At 51.4% G+C, this 24,221-nt stretch overlaps 1 protein-coding gene across 6 annotated transcripts in view; it reads right to left on the bottom strand.

Moving 5' to 3' along the window:
* The window catches only part of BCAR3 (BCAR3 adaptor protein, NSP family member), a 136,703-nt gene that overhangs the window by 10,137 nt on the left and 102,345 nt on the right, over positions 1-24,221 (bottom strand). For 5 of the 6 annotated variants that reach the window (XM_055339597.1, XM_055339598.1, XM_055339601.1 and 2 more), the window contains 7 exons: positions 20,322-20,450; positions 17,462-17,877; positions 14,211-14,314; positions 12,309-12,961; positions 7,474-7,589; positions 3,448-3,619; positions 557-668 (listed from right to left, as the gene is read on the bottom strand). In XM_055339597.1, the coding sequence (XP_055195572.1) occupies positions 557-668; positions 3,448-3,619; positions 7,474-7,589; positions 12,309-12,961; positions 14,211-14,314; positions 17,462-17,877; positions 20,322-20,450 (1,702 nt within the window). Of the gene's footprint in view, positions 1-556; positions 669-3,447; positions 3,620-7,473; positions 7,590-12,308; positions 12,962-14,210; positions 14,315-15,150; positions 15,379-17,461; positions 17,878-20,321; positions 20,451-24,221 lie in introns of those variants that run through there. The other variant, XM_055339602.1, reaches the window with a different exon arrangement.

The raw sequence follows: 24,221 nt of genomic DNA on the forward strand, positions 1-24,221 counted from the left end.
ATAGATTGGTGGTTGCTTGAGGCTGGGGGTCAGGGGTGAGCAAAATGGGTGGAAAGGGTCAAAAGACAGAAATTTCCAGGTATGAAATAAGTAAGTCATGGGTAGGTAATGTATAACACAATGACTATAGTTAATAACACTGCAGTGCACATTTGAAAGTAACCAAGAGAGTGACTCTTGAGAGTTCTCATCACAAAAAGAAAAACCGTATAACTGTATATGACGTGGGTATTACTTGGGTTGTGATCATTTGTAGTATATACAAATATTGACTCACTGCACTGTACACCTACAACTAATATAATGTTGCATACTTAACACCTCAATTAAGAAAGGGAAGCATGGAGTAGGTGACTGGTAGCCCATGTCCTGTTCTTCTAGAAATGATGCTGTCACCTAATAAAAGCCTCAAAATCCATCAAAAATCCTACAGATAACTCAGATCTTGAAATGTTCTGCTAATGGCTTTGATCAAACCAGGGCAGATATGACCTAACGGTCTCACGGACACACAGGGGGCAGCCACCATGCCCACTGGTGCTGACCCTGGGCTCACCTCTGCCTTCATGCAGCATTTTGCTGAAAGGCTTCAGCTGTTTTTCATAGAGGATAGCGGTTTGGGTGTACTGGTGCCTCAGGGCAGTCCACGTTTTTTCTAACCTTGTGATCTGGAAGAAAGAAAGGTGTTATCATTTTTGAAAAAGCTCTTTTTAAAATCAAGTCAAAGCCTGTTGAAAGCAGTGTATAGAGAAAGGCTAATCCCCACCCCACCCTGTTCTGTATTGTTCTAATGGCCCATCCCGGAGACAGCTCCTCGTCAGTTTCTTGTATGTGTACATGTACCTGTGTATACACACATCTATATGACTTTTAAAATAAAAGGCATATCATACTTTACACATTTTTCAGTTTTTTTGTTTGGCAATCATTCAAGTATGTATAAAACAGCATAGGACAGCCTTACTTTGGGTTTTTTTTTCCAGCCTTATTTTGTTAAACTTTCGTACAATGTTCCACTTTATGAATAAAGTTTACCTTGTCTCCCACAGATAAGAATTTTACAAGTTTTCTTTTTCCATTATGAAATTACCTTGTGAAGATTTTACAAATGTGTGTATGTGTGAAAATATCTGGAGAATAAATTTCCAGAAGTGGAACTCTGGGTCAAAGAATACATATATTTTAAATTTTGATGGGAATTACCAGCTGTCCACAGAGGTTATATTGATGAAAGCATGTAGGACTATAATGTCTAGCATTTTCATTTAGTCAATGTCTGAGACACACAGAAGATTGTCCAGACCATATGATGCCACTCTACTCATTCCTTTTCATTTTGTTTAGTCAATGCCAACATATGCCACTGACTCTGACTGCCCAAAGCAAACAGCTCCCCACCCGTACCATAAAAACAGCAAGCCTAAGTGTCTGAGGTTTTTTTTTTTTTTTCATGAAACAAAAAAGAGGAAGGGCACTAATATTTGGGGAATGAGTACCAACTCTGTCCCAGGTATTTGAAGAATTTAATTTAATCCTTCAATGCCCTATGAGGCAGTATTTTGGCCTCATTTTACAGATCAGAAATCAGAAGAGAATAGTTAACTTGCTCCAGATTTTATAGCTGGTAAGTGACAGAGAAAAGATTCATTCCCTTGCCCTCTACGAGCTGCGTCTTCCCAGAGGAAGGTGAGAAGCAGTCAGCAGAGCTGTTGGACAGAGGACGTGACTTACCCTCCTCTGGCCACCCCTCCCGCCATGTGCTTCTCTCTTCTCACTGTCCCTTCTCTTCCCCTCCCTGAAGCACCTGCCTTTCTGAAAGCAGCCCTGGTATCTCGTGTGGGCCCATCTGCTGGATGCTTTTTCTTGATACTAGAAGCTGAGAAGAGGAGGCACGGGAGCCTGCAGTACAGGGTCAAGTTGGAATGATGACACACAAGAAGATGTGATTCTCCTCTCCGCCTTCCCTGGGTCTGCCACAGTCCTCCCGGAGCAGTGCCCTAACTCACTTCGGGGGCAGGGGGGTAGGGGTGGGGGCCTGGAATACCCTGGAGGACTGCATGCTGGGGTACTCCAGCAGAGAAGTCTGATGCTGCTGGAGGCAAGGGAGCCACCTTGCACAAAGGCATATTATGGTGCTCTGGGAGAAGTCTCTAACCCTTGACCGTGACGTCATGGACAGGACAAGCATTCTCTTTATTACACACGATCCCACAAACATCCCCTTTACTACTCTCAGAGGAAGCTCTGGAATGGAGTGCTACATTCAGCTTGGCCTGTTGTCTCAGCCTTCCAAAATGATATGCAGTTTTGGATAAGAAGAAATAAATATGATGCAAATTAAAAACACTTGAATGAAAAATTATAACCCCTGTTATTATAGGAGTTAGTGTATCATGAAAATACAGCTGGATCGGCTTATTTCAAATATGGATCCTATGAAATTCCAGGGCATCTAAGAGTTTTTCAGATTCTTAGGATATTGTCATTGGAATTGATTCCCTCCAAAATTTCCTGATGAAGGCACTAAGTGCTTCAGCTTGTCTTTAAGGTGACCTTGCTTTAATGCCAGGAAATGAGGTTCCTAACATGCTCCGACATGCAGGACATGTGACTATGGCTATCTTCCCTAATGGCAGTGATGGATTTTCAGTGAGCACCCAGCAGGGCTTCAGAGACAATCTGTGGTTATGAGACAGTCAAGCTAAATAACGAGTAGTTTTGGTGTTACTGGTTGCAGTTGGGTTTGTGGGACTGGAGGACCCTCAGGGCGAGATTACCAAAGTCTATGGCTTATGGGGTAGAACAGAAATGAGAAAGCTACCCCTTGCCCAGAGACAATGAAGATAACAGAATGACTTTTCTCCGTAAGGTCTGTTTGATTTTAAATACAGGCTTTCAGATTTGATACTCATCCTAAAAACAGAAGCAGATGAGTTCAAAGTGCCTGATTTCAGAAACTCTAATTGGGACGTTGTATGACAAATGGGCTAGAAATCTGAATTTTTAAAAACAAAAGTCTGTTTTAGGTAACCTGAGGAACAGAACTTTGAGACAAACCACTCTGGGCATTCCCAGATATAAGCTCCCCCAAATATCTGGTGACGCACATGATTCAGTCTCTCTTTTATGACACACATTAGCCAGCCAGATCATCCTAATTGGTTCTTAAGGAATACCAATTGTTCCTGGGGATGGCTCTTCTTATTGAACACCAAAGATAAAGTGTGGGCTGTCAACAATTACCAACTCGTTTGAAAAACAGAGCCAAAACACTTAAGACACTGCTTCTGGTTGCCCTCTAATCAAAGCTGCTGTCACTAAGATTTAGTTTATCTTTCAAAGTTGACTAAAATCATAGGTGATTTGCTAAGCATGGGCTTGCAGACCACGTTCAGAACTCTAAATACACCCAGGCCTGCAGGGTGCACAAATCAAGTGGAAATTTACCTGTGGCATTTCCAGGGCTTTCATGATGGCCGAGAAAGAATAGAGGTCCCCCATGGAGTCTTTCAGTTCCACTGCCACTTGGATGATCCTATTGAGGGTGGCGGCTCGGTCCTCCAAAGTGCTCGTGCAGCCCAGAATGTCCACTGCAATGCCAATGGCCATTGTGTTGTGTCTGGGAGGCAGAAGATCAGTGGTCAGGCCCAGGGCCCACAGGACTAGGAAGAAAGGAATGCAGACCAGCCAGAAAAAAGGCTGGATGTACACGCTGTGCCGATTTCAACAGTGAGACCACCCCTGCAGGCTGACGGCAGCAGGGCCTGGGCTAGGCCTGAGGGTGCACTATTTAGAGTCAGAAAGGACAGATGCCCAGGAGAGGGCCATGTTCAGCCCTGGATCTGGGGGAACAGAGAGGGCCCTCCTGGGTGAAGCTGCTCAGAAGGACATGTGGCTCCTGGCACTTTCCACCCTGAGAGGTCTGGGGAGACACCTGGTCCCTCAACACACTGGGGAATCCCATCCTCAGGAAGTCCCGGGCCATCTCCACTATGTGCCTAGGACTGGGGAATGGAAGCAAAAAGAAACGAGAGAATATGCTTGACCCAAGAAGACAACACAGGTCTTGAAACATAAGAAGGGATGAGGAAGGAAGAATGGAGAGTCTGTGGCTCTGGTCAAGGGGCCAGAAAGTGAATGGAGATGTGGACAAAGACTGAATAGCTGACTGACAGGAATTTCCCTATAAAGTCAGACCCTCATAAAATAGAAATCTTGTATGTGCCAACAATCCTCCCTTTTCTCATCCTGTACTACCCGGGTCAAGCTCACAGACCCAGAACAGGAAGCAGAGTGATCTTTTCTCCACATGACAATGGGACTTATTTGAATGGGGTCGCAGAGCAGTCTGTGCTGATGGCGGGTGGCAGAGACCAATCCCTTCCTTCTCTCCCTCAGTCAGGACCAGGGAGTTGACTGCATTGGGCCAGAATGGCCTCCATTCAATTTCTCCCGGGCTGTGGCACAAGTGCTGGAGGTGCAGCCCCCGTCCACAGCTACACTTACTAAATTGCAACATGCCTTTGCCCTCTAGCTCTGGGGTCACCTTGAGGCCCACAGTGCCAGGCTCTCTCCCAATGCCTTGAGCCAAGGGTGTCATGATTCATCAAGTGGCTAGCCCTACCACTTTCTCTAGTGATTATGAAATCAGTGATGAGCTCTGCTGTCTCCAAGTGTGTCTGTGTGTTTGTCTTTGTCTTTGCATACCTGTCTGTGGTGCTTATTCACAGTGTGACCATAGGCTGTTCCCTAACTGCTCCACTCCTCAATTTCTTCAGTGTAAAAATGAGAGCTAAAGTCGTTGTGAGAAAGAGAGACAGTGCAGGGGTATAAGAATCACCAGAGTGCCTATCGCTGATAGGCTCCTACCAGATGGTAACTGTGATCACAACTGTCTCTGTGTGCACATCTTTCTCTGTCAGTGTGTCTACCTTTTTTTTCTCTCCTCTTCCTGAGTTTTTTAAAAATATTTATTCACAAGAGACACAGAGAGAGGCAGAGACATAGGCAGAGGGAGAAGTAGGCTCCCCATAGGGAGTCTGATGGGGGACTTGATCCCAGGACCCCGGGATCATGACCTGAACCAAAGGCAGATGTTCAACCACGGAGCCACCCATATGCCCCTCTTCCTGAGGTCTTAATTAATAGATGCTAACATAAAGTATATATTTTTTATTACTTACTGAATTTATTGACATTAAGGTTGAGCTGAGCATTTCAGATGTTTCTTTTAACTAACAGCTTCCCATATTGCCTTCAATTGATTCTTCTGTTCACTGTTTTTTCCTATGTTTTAAATGACCCTTAATAAAAGATACGTTCTTGGGCAGCCGGAGTGGCTCAGTGGTTTAGCACTGCCTTCAGCCCAGGGCGTGATCCTGGAGACCTAGGATCGGGTCCCACGTCGGACTCCCTGCATGGAGCCTGCTTCTCCCTCTGCCTGTGTCTCTGTCTCTCTCTCTGTGCGTGTCTCTCACGAATAAATAAATAAAATCTTTTTAAAAAAAAGATAGGTTCTATGCTTCTTTAAGACCTGGCATCATATCAATGGTTAATGGAGTAATCTGTCCATTCATTCAAGCAACGTGGGCCTAAAGCCTCCTGTATACACTACTATAGGAAAAACAACTGGGCATGGCAGGTCTGAGGCGGAAGCTCCAGTGCTGGCAATAAGAGGCACTGACTGTTATACAAAGGACATCTCCCCTCAGCAGGCCTGGAATGGGTGAGGTGGTAAATTAAAAATAAAGGGTGGTTTGTATTTGATTCTCAAACACGGGAAGATGATGTCATCTGACCCTTCAAAATGGCCATAACCTTGGCCTTTATTTAGCAACCGCACTGTAATGAAGAAACCGGCTCCCCAGACTCTAGCAGGCTGATCCCCCAGGGTCAGCCTTGGACAGGAAGCTAACCAAGGAGAGGGACCCCAGGGAAGTGGCGATCAGGACAAAGAGGAAACAGATGCCGACAGTTGTGGAAATCAGAAAACAGCCCCAGAGGAGCCCCCAGCCCCCCCCCCCCCCCGACCTCAGCCGGGGGCCCAGGGCGCATGTCCAACATTCCTAACAGCACAGGTAAAGTAAGGCCTGGAACCTGGGGGATCTTCCGCTGAGCTGCATCGCATGAGGGACGGGGACAGGCTGCGGCTCAGTTCACCTCTGTTGAAACGGTGACCACTGGCCCAACAACAGAGTTGCCCCCAGCTGCACCCCCTAGCTGCGCCCCCTAGCTGCCCCCGGGGCTCGGGACAGGAAGGCGATGCCTGCAGAAAGAGGCTAGAATCTAGGAGGCTAGAATCTAGGAAAGCCCGTAGGAAAAGGAGGAACATTCACAATTCGCCAAAGGCATTAAACAACAAGGAGGCTTGAACAAAGCCAGGAACCGGTCCCTAACCTCCTGCCTCCCAGAAGCATTCAGCACTGCAGGGTTTTGGGGCTACGCAGGCCGCAGCCACAGCGGCCTGGGGCCCGTTTCCTGTGCTCTCGAGCCAGGTAACCTTGAAAGCAGCTGCACCGATTCCTCAGGCTCCCTGAAATGTGCGGTTTACTTTTTAGGGGCTGGCATCCTCGACTGTGCGTCCACCAGCCACATACGGCTGTTCACGCTTAAACGGTAAACAGTAAAAGAAACAGTTTGTCTCCCAGTTGCCACATTTCAGGTTCTCAATAGCCCCACGTGGCTGTGGCTACGGTCGTGGGATAAAAACACTTCAGCCACCACAGAAATGGCCTGGACAGCACGAGGACCAGGCAGGTCGTGGAAGGCCAGGAATCCGGGTGCCCATTAGAACCCACGTTTGTGTCGTGACAATAAGGAACTTGGCTGGAAAAACAGGATACCTAAGGTAACAAGACAGCCTTGCCCAAATCAATGTCTCTTCTCGTGCGCCAAGTCCAATGTCTGTGGTGATCTGGTATCTAGTCTAGCACTTTCCTTAAAAATATACCTCACTATTTCTGTCTTTTTCATTCCTAAACCTCCAACGCTCCAGCCTGTGGGTTTTGGTGGGTTTTGGCGGGCGCGGGCCCCGGCTCCCCGGGAGGCTGAGGAGGCTCCCGGGAGGCTGTGAGGAGCGGGAGCGCCGCCCCGCCCTCCTCTCCATGCCAACGTGGTGGGGCCGCGGCTCTTCCCGGGCTTCCCCACAAACCGCCGCTTATTCCTAAGGCGCCCCTGAACTCCCAGGGCCGCGCAGCCGCCGGGCGGTGAGGCGGGGCGCAGGTGCGAGGCGCCCGGCGTTCTGCGTGCAGCGCCCCGCCGCCAGGCCGCAGCAGGGACGCGCTGTGCGCTCCCGGACTTCCTCTGCGCAGCTCCAGGAATCCTGCGGCCAAGGCGTCCGGGACCCGGGACCCGGGACCCAGGACCCGGGACCCGGGACACCGGACGGGCTCGGGGCGGGCGGCTGCGCGCGCGTCCGCTCCCGGAACCTGCTGCGCTGGCGGGGCCGGAAACGCAGGGGGCAGCGCTGCTCACCGCTCGATGATGTCCAGGCGCAGCTGGTGGCCGTAGGGCAAGGTGAGGAGTTCCAGCCCCGAGCTCACGCCCATGTTCCTCCTCGTCTCCTCGGACACTGCGAGTATCCTAGCGACCTGTCAAGGACACGAGCGAAACAGACTGGATCAGGGAGCGGGCTTGCCGCCAACGCGACCGTGGCACGTGGAAAGAAAGGCGCCGAACTGGGACGGTGCGGAGGCGCTCGTCGCCTTTTGTTTGGAGCAGCAGCATCCCCAAGTACAGTGTTTAGGGAAGGACGAGCACACCCGCGGGTGGTCCCCGGGTCACCACCCCCACCCCCACCCCACCCCCCCACGGCCCCGCCCCCGCCGGCAGCAGGGCCGCAGGGGCACTGAGCCTCTGGGCGGCACCGCCCCCCCCCCCCCGCGCGCCCCCCCTCCGCCCCCCCAGCGACTGCCGCCAGGGCTCCGCCCCTCGGTTCTCGCTCCACGGCAGGACTGGCTGCTATTACCCTTAATTACGCCTCCCCTGGGCTCCGTCAGTGCACCACACGTCTGGAAACTATTAGACACACGTCCAGCGATTTGAAGCCCGAGGTCTCCAGCACACCCACTTCTCCCCCGACACGCCTTCCTTCAAGAGAATGTTTGGCCCCGCCAGCTCCCCGACCTTGGTTCTGGCGTGTCATCACCAGGTAGCAGTCGACCGCTGCCTCGAAAGGTTACGGCCAGGCGGTGCGTCTGGAACACCAGGCTAACGAGGCCTCGCGCGCGCTGACGTCCAGCAGAGCCACTAGCAGATACGGTGGGTCTAAGCGACTCTGGACACGTGGCAGGCACACACGGACTCCCCTCCTCCAGCTGCTCGACTTGTCCTAGACTATGAGGATGCCAGGCATCCAGAGGCCAACAGTCCAGAGGCCTTCATAATAGGCCACAGAAAACATCTCAAGTTTGGCTGATATTATTAACCCTGACCATTAACTTCTGTGGTTCAACAAAGGAACCAGGGTCAGCCCAGAGGAAATGAACCTGTGGGAATTAGCTGCGCAGTGGCAGACTGGGCAACAGGATGCAGGATTCCTACAATGCTCTCCGGGCCTCAGTTTCCCCTTCTCTACCACAGCTGCTAAGTTCGCCTTTCTCAAGGTCTTTGCAAAGGATCAAATGACTTTAAAGCTATTTGAAAATACAAGTTGCGAGTCACTGGCATGTAGAAGAGGGAAGAATTTTGGCCAGATCTCCGGAAAGGGATTTACACCTTGACCATGGTAAATGGTAAGGCAACCCAGATGTATACCCCAGCCACCCGTGGCCACATACACTCTGCTTGCTTGTTTAGACAGCTGCCCCCGCAGAGGCTCCAAACCCAGCCTCTGGGTGGTGGGCATCCCCCAATTCACACACGGTCTGTGTAATGAGATTCAAAGTCTTATCACTGATTCGGTTTTGTGCTGGAAGCTCTAGTAACCAGAGTGATCCCTGCTCTGAGAGAGAAGCCCCCAAGTCGGTTTTCCCTCGGTGCAAACATGCAATCGCCCGGCCACTTTCCTGGGTGTTTGCCAGGATATACTGACACCTGCTTGCCCCAAGGCTGAGCTAGGACAAAGGGGTCCTGAGCTCACACTGCAGAGCCTGCGTTAGGTCCTCTGGCAAAATGCCCAGAGCCATGCCGCTCATAGATACAGAGGAGGAATGGACACTTCTAGAGCATTTACCATGAGACAGACCTGGCATGTAACATGGGCGATCCCTGATGAGGCATTCCAGCCTCCTCCTGCTCTTCTGATGGTACTTATCCTAGTTCTGCAGGATCTCCAAACTCTGCTGAGGGAGCTGCTGCAATGACCCAGGGGAGCGTTGGCGGGGGCTGACCCTCCTCCCAGCTGCCAGGGGATCTTCTAAACTGCAGTGAGATTGCTTGGCTCTGCCCACCCTTTCTGCTGCCCTCAGCAGAGGACTCTGATCTGCACTATGCACTTAAGGGCCTGTCCCTGAACTGCAAAGTGCTTCTCTGCAATAGCCTGGCACGAGTCCAGAAGTAGAGACTTAACATTCAAGGAAAGACCCGCTACTCCCTCCCCTCCCCACCCGTCTCCACTTTTGCTGCCCACATGGTGAGTCCAAACCCCTGACTCCTGAATCTCCGCACATGTACCTTGTCTGCCACCTGGAAGATGCTCTTCTTATTCTTCATCTGGCCAATTCCTACTCAGCCTTTAAAACTCATCTCAGGGCAGCCTGGGTGGCTCAGCAGTTTAGCGCCACCTTCAGCCCAGGGTGTGGAGACCTGGGATCGAGTCCCATGTCAGGCTCCCTGCATGGAGCCTGCTTCTCCCTCTGCCTGTGTCTCTGCCTCTCTCTCTCTCTGTGTCTCTCATGAATAAATAAATAAAATCTTTTTAAGAAATAACAATAATAATAATAAAACTCATCTCAAACATCCCCTCCCTCCCCCACATTCAAGACCCTGCCTCAGAGGCCCCACAGCTCCTGTGCCTTCCCCACCTGGGTTGTAGTCTGAATTCCTGTATCACTGTTCGTCGTCGTCCCCCACCCCCCACCCCCCCACCCCCCGGGCACAACCCCTCCTGGCCCATAGCAGGTGCTCAAGCAAGGCTGAATACCCAACACTAACAAACACCCAGCCTCATTCTGGGCCAGGCATGGGGTGTAGAGAGCTCTATATACATTATTTCATCCAGTCCTCACAGCCACCTGGACAGCTGGGGACAGAAAGAACCGGAAAGTTCAGAGCCTGAATTAGATCCAAGCAATTCATCCCCAGAGACCAACTCTTACCTACCAGGCCCTACTTCTAGATATTGCAACAAGTGGGTGGGAGACAGGCAGCACTCTGGGTGAGGCCAGGGTGGTGCCCATGTGCAGGTGGGGAGATGAGCAGAGTCAGTGGGTTTCTGCTCCAGGTCACTGTCTCACTGGCAAGGGAGCTCTATCCAGCCCTTCTCAAGGGGTGCCTATAAAGGCAAACAGAGGAGAGGTGCCCAACCAGGATGACAAATTGCGAAGAAAGAAACCAAAGAAGAAGAAGGGCAGGCTTCATGTTCCTTCAGTTGAGAACTAACTTGAGCTCTAGATTCATGGCTGCCAAGGTGGTGGGAACATTCCAGACCCTCCTGCCAAAGGGTGGTCAGGCATCTCACCTCCTCCTAGACCCTCCTAGATCTCCAAGCACAGTCTGAGGTCACAGGGAAGAAGGATTCATTTACTCCTGGGAATTAGGCTGCTCTGTAAACCCAGATCCACATTTCTACAGGAGCTTCCTCTGGAGAGAACTCAGACAGGTTCACACCAGACTCCTGGCCTGTTGGCGTACCAGCGCCCAGTGGAGAAACTAGAACAGGAATCTTAAATCCTCTTACTGCCCAAACAGGTTTAGCTCTCTTTAAAGGGAGGTAAGGATTTAATATGATCTGTGAGCACTGCCCAAGGACACCCAGACAACCACAGAAACAAACCTGTGGTCTTCAGCACTGACATGCATGCACACACAAACACACACACACACACACACCACCACCACCACCACCACCACCACCACCACCACCACCACCCCGCGCCCCACCTCCCAGGCCTGGCAACCAGGTACTGAGTGACCTCTCAGACCTGCTTCTGGGTCCTGGGCTGGCTGAACTCAGAACGGCTAGCACCTGCTCTACCTTCCTCACGGCTACTGGGGGAGGCCCTCTGTCCCCCTGATGGAGCTCCCTCCATCCACTGGGAACTCGCTAGGGGAGTTCTCAGAGGGTGCATTTCCTGCGGTGATTCACGACCCTGGAAATTTCCTTAAGAAACTTGAACTGAGTTTGAATTGAGGCCCTGAACTTTGAAGGTAAATGACTTTACTAAGCTACATATGAATAAATCTCACTAAGGCCTTCACTGATGCTCCAAGGCATGGCTCTGTCTCTATAACTGAGGGGGAGGTTGAGCCCCTCCCAGCCTGAGACACCTGCTTTCTAGAAAGCTCTCTCTGATGGATATCTTTGCCATGAGGTCACTTATGAACAAAAGCTGCCCATATCCAAAAGAAATGCTTCCTATCCAAAGTGATGATGATGTAAACATATATATTTATTTAGTCACATGAAAGGATAGTCATGATGTGTTGCTCGATCAAAGACTTGGGGTTTAAAATAGTATGATTAGTAAAAAATACAATAAAATAGAATCGTCTGTTTAGGCCTGTGGTAAACAAACACATATGCATGAAATAACTCACATGTATCTGTTTGCAGAGCCAATGTTAACCTGATGATCACCAAGAAACCAGACTTGGGATAATTTTTGTCTTTTCTCTTAATGTTTTATGATTTTTCTAAATTGACCAATTAGTACTTGTAAAAAAAAAATCAAGGGTAAATTCAAAGATGTTTATTCTTAAACCCATTTTAGTAACGATAAATATATGTGGATATATGTGCATATCACGTGTCCCGTATACTAAAAGAAAAATAACCTAGTTGCTGCCACTCCAGAAAGTACATTTTCACTACCGTCCACTCTCATTGGACTTGACTTTCCCACTTCAGAGGGAGCCGAGGCCAGGGAGGACGCTGCAGCTGGAGGGGGAGGCATGGCCCGGGCAGTAGCCCGCCACCACCCTCTGCCCAAGGTGATTTTTTTTTTCCCCCAAGGTGATTTTTACAAGCTTCCTGCCTGGGCAAAGGTTGTCCCAGGCCTGTGCTTCCCACCCTTTAAATAAATCCCCACCCAAGTTATCTTCTGACTTCTTCTATGAGCAAAGCACTTAAAGGGTAAGGTGGAGCAAGGCCGGCCGCCCCCTTGCAGCCTCTCAGAAGGTAGAACAAGGCCACCTGGCTGAGCACTTACCACGCAGTCCGTGCTCAGCATGTGCTGGGCGATGGCCTTGGGGTCCTTGCTGGTGAACAGTTCTTTCACCCGCTTCAGCATCGCCATTTCCAGGGGCTTGTTCTCAGCAGGAAGGAGCTTCGACTCAAAGTCATTGGGCCTGAATGAGGAGGCCGTCTCCAGACGGGGCAGCACAAACTCGCCCTCATCCTCCTGCTGCCCCTGGTCCATCTGCGTGGCTGGCGCCTCCCCAGGCCCTGCCCCGTCATCGTCAAGGATCAAGTAGTTGGTGCCAGAGTGCCGGGGCCCTGGCACCCCGTTCTGCTTGGCTGTTAGCAGCTCCACGTAGCTGTCGTGGGCACAGAGGGGTGGCCTCGCTCCCCTGTCACCGCTTATAGCGAAGGCTGGGTTCAGTTCACAGTAGTTGGCCTCTGAGTTGAGCCAGGTGGATGGAGACGGGGGAGGCTGCAGGAGGGGAGCCTTGCAGGGCTTGGGGGGCGGCTTGGGGCAAAGCTGGCTGTCTGAGCCCCTCAAGGCCTCCCCTGCCCTAGCATCTGAGGAGACCCTCCGAACCAATGCCGGGCTCAGAGTGGGCTCGCTGCCCGTCCTGAAAACGGGTGAGTTTGAGCGAGGGCTTGTGTCCACACTCGGGGAGCGAGAGGACAATTTACAGCCTGTGGAGAATAAGAGAGGGTCAGGGAAACCTCAGCTATGCAGAGAACACAAAGCAAAACTGGAGTGACAACTCCCCAGGCCTCAATTCATGCCCTTGGGTTTCAGTTTTTACTTCCCAAAGATAACTCAGTATGACCGCCCCACACCCAATCTAGAGCATTTCAGGGGCTTGGATGGCTGGCTGGCCGCACCCCACTTCTGGGGGGATTCTAAGTCGCAGTGATGAGCAACAGCTGGGCTGCAGTGTCATTTTATGGTCAGAGAGGGTTAGTATAGTCAGAAAAGGAAAATACGTGGAGCCCTGAAGGTAGTGAGTAATCTAGTCTTGCCCTAAGATCAGAAGCCTTTGGTCACATAGCATAAGGGCCTGAGTCACTGTCACAGCCAGGGTGGATCCAGCCAGCCTTGAGGGAGAGCTGGAGACATCCCAGGAAGCAGGGGACAAGATCCCAAGCTAACCTACATAGAAGTGACCCACCAAGGGGCATTAGGAAAATCAGCCTGTGGTCCCAAGGGAGGTTGGTTATAAAAATAAGGAACCACCACCCATGGCTCACTAATCCAGTTGCTTACGAGGTTTGCCCACAGTCCACAGCTCCTCGCTCCTCTGGCTGTAAAAGGAGAATGGAGAGGAGGAGGGGTCTGTCTGGGCAGCTGTGCCCCCAGGAACCCCGGCACTGACCCAGCCCCCTCTGCCCAGGGAGGGCACGGAGAGGGCTCCTCTGTCATGAAGGCTACCAGTTGGTGGTTGAGCATGGGTCAGAGAACCTGGGTTCATGCTGGCTTAACGGAGGGCCAGACAGGTCACTCTGGATGAGTTACTTAGTTAGACACAGAGAGGCAGAGACACAGAGGCAGAGGGAGAAGCAGGCTCCAGGCAAGGAGCCCGATGTGGAACTGGATCCAAGGACCCTGGGATCATGCCCTGAGCCAAAGGCAGATGCTCAACCACTGAGCCATGTCCCTCTGGATGATTTATTTAACATCTGTGCCTCCATTTCCTCAACAAGAAGAAGAGGATAATCATTCCTGCTCTGAAGGTTTGTTATGAAGCCTAAAGGCTATCACACACAGTGTCTGGCTTGCTGACCCACATCCGGATGTAGTCCTACAATCCCCTACCCTCCAGTCTACAGGCACAGAGCCTTGTGTCGTCCCTACATGGGGGGAACAGACCGCAGGGAAACAGCCTGAAGGAAATCAGGCTCACACGGTCACCCTCCTCCCAGGAAATTCCCCAAGACCTACCAAGTGGCAGGTAACTTTCTGACTGGTGCGCTTTGAGGGATAAGGCTCTTCTGTCCTGCATGTGATCCAGGCAGGCCGGCTGGCTACCGCTCTTCTCTTTATTTCTGAAGCGAAAGATAAGTGGAGCAGAAACGTGTCATTAAATCGTAAAACCTTTAGGCAGCATCACGGAAAGTCTCTAAGAAGAAAGACTGCTTAGCAGGGAGCAGTACGAGTGGAAGGGCACATCCCCACAGTAAAGGAATGTCTGTCCCAGGAGGAAATTACTGCCTGGGGCGGTTAACCCAGGATCGCGCCTGGGGCCCCATCCCCACGTCCCCAGGACCAACCCAGTCAGGTCCCAGGCTGCCTCCTCTGAGCTCTTCCATCCGGTTGAGCAGAGCAGAGCAAAGATTTCATGATACTCTCAGGAAAATCTGATGAGCTGGAATGTGTACTTTTAGCAGAGCTTAAAATTACTTACAGACCCGGGGCGCCGGGGAGGGGTGGGGGGGACGACTTGTTTAACTAAAATGCATTTTCCACCACGCCTCATGCTGTCAGGGAGGAAAATGTGGGGCAGCCAGTGCTTCGGCCCAAGTCTCCATGTCCCCCCAAATAGCCCACAGGGTCACCTGGGAGGCTGTCACTGGCATCCTCCTGGAAGGACCGGGCGGCTCCTGCCGCACCGGGGAAGGGTCGAGCCTTCCTCAAGAGCTTTCCAGGGCACAGCCGCCCAGGGAAGCGGAGACTGCCGCTTCCCACACCATCCCACACCGTCCAGCACCCCTCCGCGGCTAGCACCCCTCGGCTTCCTCCCACGCACATGGGGAGCCTCTCTAGCACCTGCAAACCACTCTCCTCTGCTAGAAGCCACTGCACGGCGCCGCTCAAGTTCTAATGAACTTTCATCCGCCCTCCCACAGGCTTCGGCTGCAGAGATCACAAAGTTCTTTCCTACCTTTGCAAGCACCAAAGGGAAGAGCAAACAAACCAAAAAATAATAATAATAATAACCCCCGAACTCCGAGCAACAGAGAAACTCCGGCAACCCCCAGAGATAAGGCAGGGCAGAGGGCAAATTCCACAAGGCCACGGCTTCAGCCCAGCGGTATTTACGCAGGGATCTTCAGAGCAGCCAGCCCACTGGCCCAGAACACCCGCCTGGGCCAAGCAGGGTGGCTGGGGGCGCACCCCGCCCGCGGCCGGCCAACCAGCGGCCCTGACGTCAGGGCAGGCAGGGCAGGGCGGTGGCGGGAGGCGCTCCCCCGGGAGCCCACGGTTAGGCCGCTGTGCTGCGCCCAGAGGTGGCAGGGCTTAGAAAAGTGCCTTCACTGGGCACTGGGCGAAGTGGCTCTGTTAGACCTGCCTCAGGACAGAGAGACTTTCTCAGTCTTTCATTTCTTACCTTAAAAAATACGTTTCTATCGTACATCCGGTCACTGAGGGCAGAGCAGGAGGCAGGCCTTCCCCGCCAGCACTGCCCTGCGCACGGTTCTGTGCGCGGCCCAATACCCCCTGGCTCTGTTCGTGACATTACCTTCCTGTTCTCAGTTGGGCAGCTGCTCCTCACACTCACAAAAGAAACAGAGGAAAAAGTACCCCTTTGAGATCGTTAAGGGATCTCAAGTCCATTCTTATTACTAAGAAAAGGAGAATTGCTGTATATCAGTTCTGGCCTCCCTCCCTGCCATGGAGTCCTACATTCTACTGCCCTCCAGAAAATACTATTTATCATGATTATTCATATCCACGTTGACCTCCGGCACTGTTCTAAGCACTTTGCAAGTCTTCGATCATTTAACCCTCACAAACCCCATCATTCCAGTTGGGGGGAAAGTGAGACCCAGAGAAGGTCAAGAGCTTGATTGGTGGTGGACCAGCATGTGGGGCCAGGCAGGCAGGGCCCATGGCCAGACGCTGACCAACATGTACCAGTGCTTGGCAGCAGCACACGGCCCAGTCCACATTACTCAGAGGCCTGCGTTTTGCTTGTGAGTTTTTGCAGTCCACCAATTACAGTCTATGACATTTCCCCCTGTCCAGAAAGAAAACCAGTGAGTGGAATAAGATATGTTGGTTTAAGGGTATAAGTTGAGATGCCAGGGAGCCAGAGAAGGGAGGCTGTGTCACCAAGGAGCTGGAGCCAGTCTTCACCCTACTAGGCCCACCTTTTCCCTGCTCTCCTTCTCTGGAATGGTCAGATAGCAGGCACGAGCACCCAGCTCCATGAGAGAGAGGTCCTATGTGAAGACAGCACCCGCCACTGGTAGTTGAGGACAGGTGCCTCAGCGGGGCATCCAGTTATCTGGAATCTTCTCTTCCCAGTCCCCAGGGTTCAGGTCAGAGCCCCCAGGCTCTCAATGTCTCTCATCTGAGGAATCTCATCTTTTCTCACTGAGTCAACCACCCTTTCCGTGCGTACTAAGCCCTAATCCAACCCTTAGGCTCAGCTCCCCTCCCAAGCCCCTAGACTGTTGCTGGACACAGTCACTCAGACATAAGCCTACGATCATCTTGCAGATGCAGCAACTGGTTTTTCCTCTGGCCCTCTGGGCCCTCCTGTGGTCTCTGACATGCCCTGTTCCAACCCTCCCCACACGTACAAGAGTCTCAGAAGCCAAGGTCCCGGGCTCTCCCTCTACCGCCCCTGCACAGCCTGACCCTCCGTGACTCACTGACTGGTCTTCCCACTCCAAGCCCTCTCCCTGCCCCACCAGCACACTGCCACCCTGGTCTGTTCCTGGGACATTCACCACGTCAAGTCTTTGATGCTCCCCCAAACCTTTCAGCCTGGCTTCAGGGCCTCCAATGATGTGACTGGGGTCACCTCCCTGAGCCTGCCCCTACCAGCCCCTAACATGGGCCCTTTGCTTGAGTCCCACCCACCTACCCGCTCCAAGCAACTCTGGTCCTTGCCTATAGCTACATGCATGCGCACACCGAGCCCCCACCTGGAACACCCACCCCTTTGCAGCGTCTATCCAGATTTCCCCTAGTCTTCAGACCAGCTGGGAACCTCCTGTCTTCATGAATCTCTCCCATCCAACCCTCCTCCCTTCCTCCGCACCGGCCTCATTTCATCTTGGCAGCGACTCACCGGGGAACTAATCACGCCCTGCCTCACGACAGCTATTCCAGTAACACCTGGCGTTCTTAGTGACATCTTTTCCTGTTCCTCGGTTTCCCGGGGTGAGCTCCTCACCTGCCTAACAGAGCCGGGGCAGGTCCAGAGTGCACCCCCAACCCCACCCCACGAGGCCCTGACCCACCTGAGGAGGTTCCCCTTAGGCGAGCTCTGCTCCCGGGCCTGGACGCCGCCCATGGTGAGGCTCAGCCTCTTGCCCACGTCGGGCCTGCGACCCGGGGAGGCGCCGTAGCGCTCCTCCAGGCACCGCAGGGGCACTGTCCTGTTGATGGGCTGGAAGATGATGGCTCCGCTCTGCTGGGAGATGGGCCGCCGGTTGCCCACGTAGCAGCGCACCAGGCCGGGGATGGAGTCGAAGCTCTCCGTCTCAAACTGGTACTGCACTCGGCTGTAGGCCTCGCTGAGCCGCAGCACCGTCCGGTGGATCTTGAAGTGCTGAGCGAGGTTCTTCCACTGACAGGTCAGGACAAAGTTTCCGGGGCTGGACAGAGAGTCACGAACCAGGAAGTCGCCATCTCGCTGCACGAGGTTTTCTGATACCTTTGGGACAAAATGATGAGGAGTCGGAAAGGCAAGCGTACATTCCTTGCAAGCGCCGCACCGCTCTCCACTTGGGCCAACAGGAGACAACGCTATTAGGTCTCTTCCTCTTCAGTCGGCTCTTTATTTTTTCAAATGTCAAATTCTTAGAAGACCCATTCATGCACTTAAGAACCATCCGCCGCCCACCTACTATGTGCCGGGTGCTGTGGTGGGCGCCGGGCTCAGAGCCGTGAGGGAAGCAGACCAGGGTCTCCACGGTCACACAGAGCTTCTGCATTTAGTGCAGAGCTGCTACTTCGGTGAAGATAAGTAAGCGCCAGGTATGGTATGTCAGATGTTGTCAAGTTAAGGAAAAAGTCAATCGGGAAGGGGAGATAAGAAGTGCCTGGGAGGGGACGGGGGCTGTTCTTTGAAACAGGGTGGCCAGGAGGGTGTCATGAGAAGGTGACATTTATGCAGACTGAAGCAAGTAAGGTGACAGAAAATAAGAGAAAGACGAGAATTCATGTCCAAGGAGTCTGACCCCTCCCCACCCCCAACAGGGGAGGATAGAGTTTTGTTGGATGGGGGGAGGGGTCCACACACAGGTGGAGGCCCGGCACTGTGCAATCCGAAACCTGCAGTGGTTCTGGGCATGCCACTCGCTGGAGGGCCTGTAACAGGTCAGTGTCTCCTCTCACTGGAGGATTATATATTTGCATATGTGATGTACACAAAGCACTAGTACAGTGCCTAGAACAAGGTAGGTGCTCAAAAATTGTTAACTGTGAAGATGCTGATGTTTATAGCAAAAGGAGAATCTATACTGCGTTGCAGGTGGTCATTCCTGTAGCCAGACTGCCTGGGTTTGCATTCTGGCTCTACTGCGTGGCTTTGGACAAGTTATGTAAACCCTTTGTGGCTCAGTTACATCACTTGTAAAATGGAGATAATGTCACCCACACAGTAGCTATAAAGATGTAAAGGAGTAAAGCGTTAGCTGTAACTACCATTACTACGGTTGCAGTGGGCAGCTACACAACCTGAAATGATATATGGCTGAAAATTTATGCTCACTGCCAAGTGGGAAACAAAGTTTACAAAAACAATAAAGAGAAGGATGGTGATGAGAGTCACCAGTTTTATAAACTTTGACATTTTCCCCGGGATGTTCCAACACTGGATCAGTTTGCTTAGGACAGTGTGCCTCGATGGTTACTTAAAAATTATATCTTTGCCTTGAAAATATGTTTTCATGCAGAAATTCCATTTCTTGGGATTGAGCCTGAGGAAACAATCATAGTTGTAAACATAGTACTTATCTTAAAGGTTGATGGTGAGGGTGCCCACCAAAAGTGGGACATGCACACAATGGACACACATAAAACATAGGATGGTGCAGAAGACTATTTTACAGCAGAAGAGAATGCCCAGAATAGATCATCAAAGGAAGACAATGGGCTGCAAAAGTATATGTGGTATGATCTCATACTTGAAAAGCCTGGGAGGAGGATTTCTATCAAAATGTTCACAGTGGCTGTCTCCAGGAGGGAGAATTATGGGTGAGAGTTTCATTTTCTTCATTTTACTCTCTGTATATTCTACAATCAGTTTTAAACTATAAAAAAGAAAAGTTAGAATAAGGTTTACTTCTTTGATAGTGCTGAGAAATCTGCTACATTAAAAAAAAAATTATCACAATGCGATGCCCTCCCCCCCAAACCCCTTTCCTGTCAGTATTGTCCTGGGTGAATGACTGGCTAGATCAGGTTATGATAAAAACCCAAGAGCAATACTATACCTTAATCCTGCACTTCTATTTCTCAATTTCTATACTTTGAAATAAAAAAAAAAACATTCACGGTGATCACCCCGAAGAACAATCACACAGAGTATATTCTAGGCCATGGGGCTGTGGTCGCTGGTATAATTCCTCTAGTTCCTGGCTCCTGACAGGGATCCGGGCCGGGGAGGGATGGAGAGTGAAGAGTAGCTGGCCTCACGAGGGCACTGGTGGCCTTGCTACTCTGTGCCACTTGCCCTGATGATACCCTCTCTTCACCTGAAATTAAATTACTGTCTTAAAAGAGAAGCAAGCTCCAAAGGGTATGAGGCTGCAGGCAGCCGGCCAGGAGTTCAATTATCTGAACCACAGGCCAGCCTCGTACCTCTTCAGATTATTGCCTCCTGCCCGCTCGGGCTCTGCAGACCACAGGGACACCTGCCTTTCCTCCACCCACTTCCTGCGCACGTGGAAATGTACTTTGGGTTCCTGACCTCAGTTCTTCCCAAGGTCTCCTTGGAGATGGATGGGCCTAAGTGACTGCAGTCCACTTGATTATATATATCTGCTTCTAGCTACACTGGGGCTTGCTCTGACGTGGTGCTGGTGGGTGACCGTGCGGGGTCCTCAGCGTGGCGGTGTCAGAACTGCCGGGCGCGCCGGCAGGAAGAGCAGGTACCTGGCGGGGGATGCGTCCGTGGTACCAGGCGTGGCTACGCAGGTCCTCGCCGCTCAGCAGCAGCTCCTCCTCCAGCTCCTTCTTCAGCCTCTCAGGGGTCCTGTCCATGACGTGCCTGTCCTTGGAGAACTGCAACACAGGGTCAGTGGTGACTTCCCAGCCTGCCCGGGACAGCCGGCCCACCTGCCTTGCAGTTGGCCGCTTGGCTAATCAAGCCAGGATATGCCAGAAGCCGGATTCAGGTAGGGGAGCCTGGATAATGATTACAACCTGCTGTGACCTTTCATTTCTCCGGCTGCAAGCACGCAGGAAAATGTTCACCTGCCTACGGGAACTAGGGTAGGAGGGCCGGCCAAGCTGTTCCTGTTATCAGTGGGCTCAGATAGCAGTTCAAGATGAGCGGAGCTGGGGGGAATGGGGTAGGGGAGCTGGGGGGGTGGGTAGGGGAACTGGGGGGAGTAGGGAGGGGGGTGGGGGTGGGCAGAGAGAGGTGTGCGGGAAGTGAGGCGCCACTCGGCCAGGGAGCTTCCTCTTCTCCTTGGGAACTTTCCTAACGTGAGCTAGGCAGGCCAATTCTCGGCGCCCCACTGCCCAACATGCAGTCCCCGGGCTGAAGGAAGGGCCCTGAGCTCTTTGCTGCGGGCAAACTTCAAGTAAGGAACTGAATTAGCCTCTGGAAACATTTAAGGCAACTGGACAGAAGAATTCTGACAACAGAAGTCTGACTTTGGATTTTGTATGTCTTTTTAATTTCATTTTTCTAATATTTCATTTGTATGACAGGTTGGAAATTGATACTTAAAAAAACTGGTCTTTCACCTCTGATAGCTTGAGAATCACTGATCTAGGTCACCGCACAGGAGCTGGCGCAGGAGTCCGGGTGGGCAGCACTCCCTCCAGATGTAATCTAGAATCCACGCCCACTTACTTGGGAACTGAACTTGGACACCTGCCTGGTTCCCAGCAAAACCAGGCTCAGAGATCACTGGCTGAAGGTCACGGGAGCAGGAAAACACTGTGGCCTTGTGTTTTCCCAGGTTCCCCAACTTGGCCTCAAAAGCCTCTAGAAGTCACCGAACTATCCTCATCATGCTGCTCTGTGCCTCAGCAGAAGAGGCCCAAATCCTTCTCCACCCAAGGAACAGGAAACGGACTTGGGATTTCACAGCCCTCAAGCCTTTGAGGGCACGTTGGCTCAGGAGGGTGCTGGCTGCAGCAGGACCCACGGCCACTCTCCACGTAGCGCTCTGGTGGACCAGTGGCTTACTTCTCCCCCTCCGCTTCACACCACCCTCCTCCTCACAGAGCAGACACCTGCATCACAGAGACGCCCAGCCACTGCCCTAGCTGCCCACAGGCATTAGCAGCCTTGTTGGACATTGATCATTAATTATGTACAGGTACATCTGAAGACAGCTCACTGGAAAGACTTGAGCACAGAATGCAGATTGTCAACCAGGCCACATTTGCTGATAACTGATGGTCTGTCTTGCCTCCCACTAGATTTTGACGGTCACGAGAGTAGAAACCCATCTGCCTTCTTCCCTACTGCCCTCCAGCAATGCCTGAACATTTTAGGCTCTCCACACTCACTGAATGAACCAGTACCCAAAGATGAGGCCTCTCTAGAGCTTTTCCTCTTCAGTCTCAAACTATCTGAAGCCTCATTTTAGCTGAGCATGTTGCCACACAACTAAAGGATGGCATTCCTCAACTTTCCTCTCTTAATGTTGTCATGGGGCCATATGACTACTTCTGGCCAAGGAAAGGTACACTCCTGCTTAGCCGGACGTCTAAGCTGAGATGTGACGGTGCCATCTTGGACACGAGGAGGGAGCCACATCCTCCAAATAGGCCCAGATCCCTCACAACTGGGGAGTCAACACATCAGTCCCAGATCATCCACCTTCAGGTCTTCCGTGTGATTTTTTGTCTTGTTTAAGCCTATATTTTGATTGTCCCTGTTACTGGCAGCTGAACTGAAATCCTAATCGATACTGTGAGCCTAGCTTCTACTCAGCCCCCCTGACAGTCTGAGTCCCTTGTGCTATGTCCTGGGCCCACTTCTTGGCCTGAGCTCTGAAAATGGAGTCATCCGTAGTCATACCCCATGTAGACCTCCACTGAAACTACAGTCACCCAGATCCAGAAAGCTGTTGCCCTCTTTCTCCCTGATGCCCAACACCCAGGCCGCTTCCCACCGTCACCCCTTCTTTCTCGGCATCTTTTACAAATAGCAAGATTTCGTAGCATTTTATAAACAACAATCCTTCACTCCAGATTTTGAGATAATACTGCTTTACACTTGTTACCAGAAATATAAAATCTGCTATCTTGTTACTTCTGCCCTAACCCCTTAGAGGGAAATCCACAATTCTTGTTCTCCCCCTACTGTGGACTGTGGAGATGAGGCATGATGGGGTACGGCAGGAAAGTACCGAGCCAGGAGAGAAAAGGAGGGGTCAGTAAGATTGACCCTCCCTTGAGATGGGAACTCAGACTTCAAAAACTATGCCCTTAGGCTCTTGCATAATTTGTACAAAGTTAAGAGGTTACACAATTGACTGGATTTAGAGTTGGGGCAGGGGAGGAGGAGAGAGATAAAGGGCGGAGGAGGAGAGGGAGAGAGACAGATCCCCATCAAGCAAGCAATTGCAAGGGTTCTTCAGAACCAGTGAGAGCTGGTTCTACTATATTAAAAAGAACCAGGTTGGGGACGCCTGGCTGGCTCAGTGGCATCTGCCTTTGGCTCAGGGCATGATCCCAGGGTCCTGGGATAGAGCCCCATATCAGGGGAGCCTGCTTCTCCCCCTGCCTCTGTCTCTACCTCCCTCTCTGCGTCTCTCATGAATAAATAAATAAAATCTTAAAAAAAAAAAAAAAAGAACCACGTTGGATTGTGGGAGCCTCTCCTCAGCAGATGATGTGGGCAACATCTCTCATACAGCTGAACAAGGCAATTCAAAAGTCCCCCACGTACGGTCGCCCTCATGATTAAATTGTAGTTATTTGGGGGGTGAATGCCCTCTAGAACTTTTAATCACATACATTAATGCAACTTTTATTATTTTTCTGAAGTGCCTGTATTTTATGATCCTTGACCTTGCCAACTACATGTGGCACATATATTGTGCTACTATATAGGAGTACCTTGATGGGCTGTCAACCTCATGGTGGATAAGGGATGACCATATAGGAAAATTGGCAAAATGTATCCCCTTGTATCTTTTTTTTTTTTTTTAAGATTTTATTTATTTATTCACGAGAGAGACACAGAGAGAGGCAGGGAGCAGGGAGGCAGGTTGCCTGGGGGGAGCCTGATGCAGGGCTCAATCCCACGACCCCAAGATCATGACGTGAGCCAAAGGCAGACATTCAACCACTGGGCCACTCAGGTGCCCCTATCCACGTGTATCTTTGAGAGCACTATGATCGATACTTGTGCTCCTCTGGGAACCAAGAATGACGTTGCTGCTTCACAGGATAGGTCACATGTGACTGTGACATTGCCAGAATTCTGTCCACTTGCCCCCAACAACCAGAACTTGTGCTAACAAGGCACCCTTCCACTTACCTGCTGCCATCTGGGACAAATATGAATTTCTCCCTGAAGTGCAGCCATTTCAGTCATGGCCATCCTGAGCTAATTTTGGGGTCTTTGGGACCACAAAATAAATTCCAGCAATTCAGGGTAACATATCAGGATCTCTGCCCTTAGCAATGGCTTTCTCCCATCGGTGTGGTCACCAGTGTCCTTTGAAGTTCTGATTCCACTAATGCCCTAAGAAGCCTCCAGGCCTTCCTTAGATTGCCTTCTGAGGGAAGGGTACAAGAAGTAAGTTTCTACTCCCACAGTCACATGCATTGTTATCTTACACCTGGCTCAGAATTATGCAGGAG

The sequence above is a fragment of the Nyctereutes procyonoides genome, unplaced genomic scaffold, assembly GCF_905146905.1.
Source record: "Nyctereutes procyonoides isolate TBG_1078 unplaced genomic scaffold, NYPRO_anot_genome, whole genome shotgun sequence".
NCBI lineage: Eukaryota > Metazoa > Chordata > Mammalia > Carnivora > Canidae > Nyctereutes > Nyctereutes procyonoides.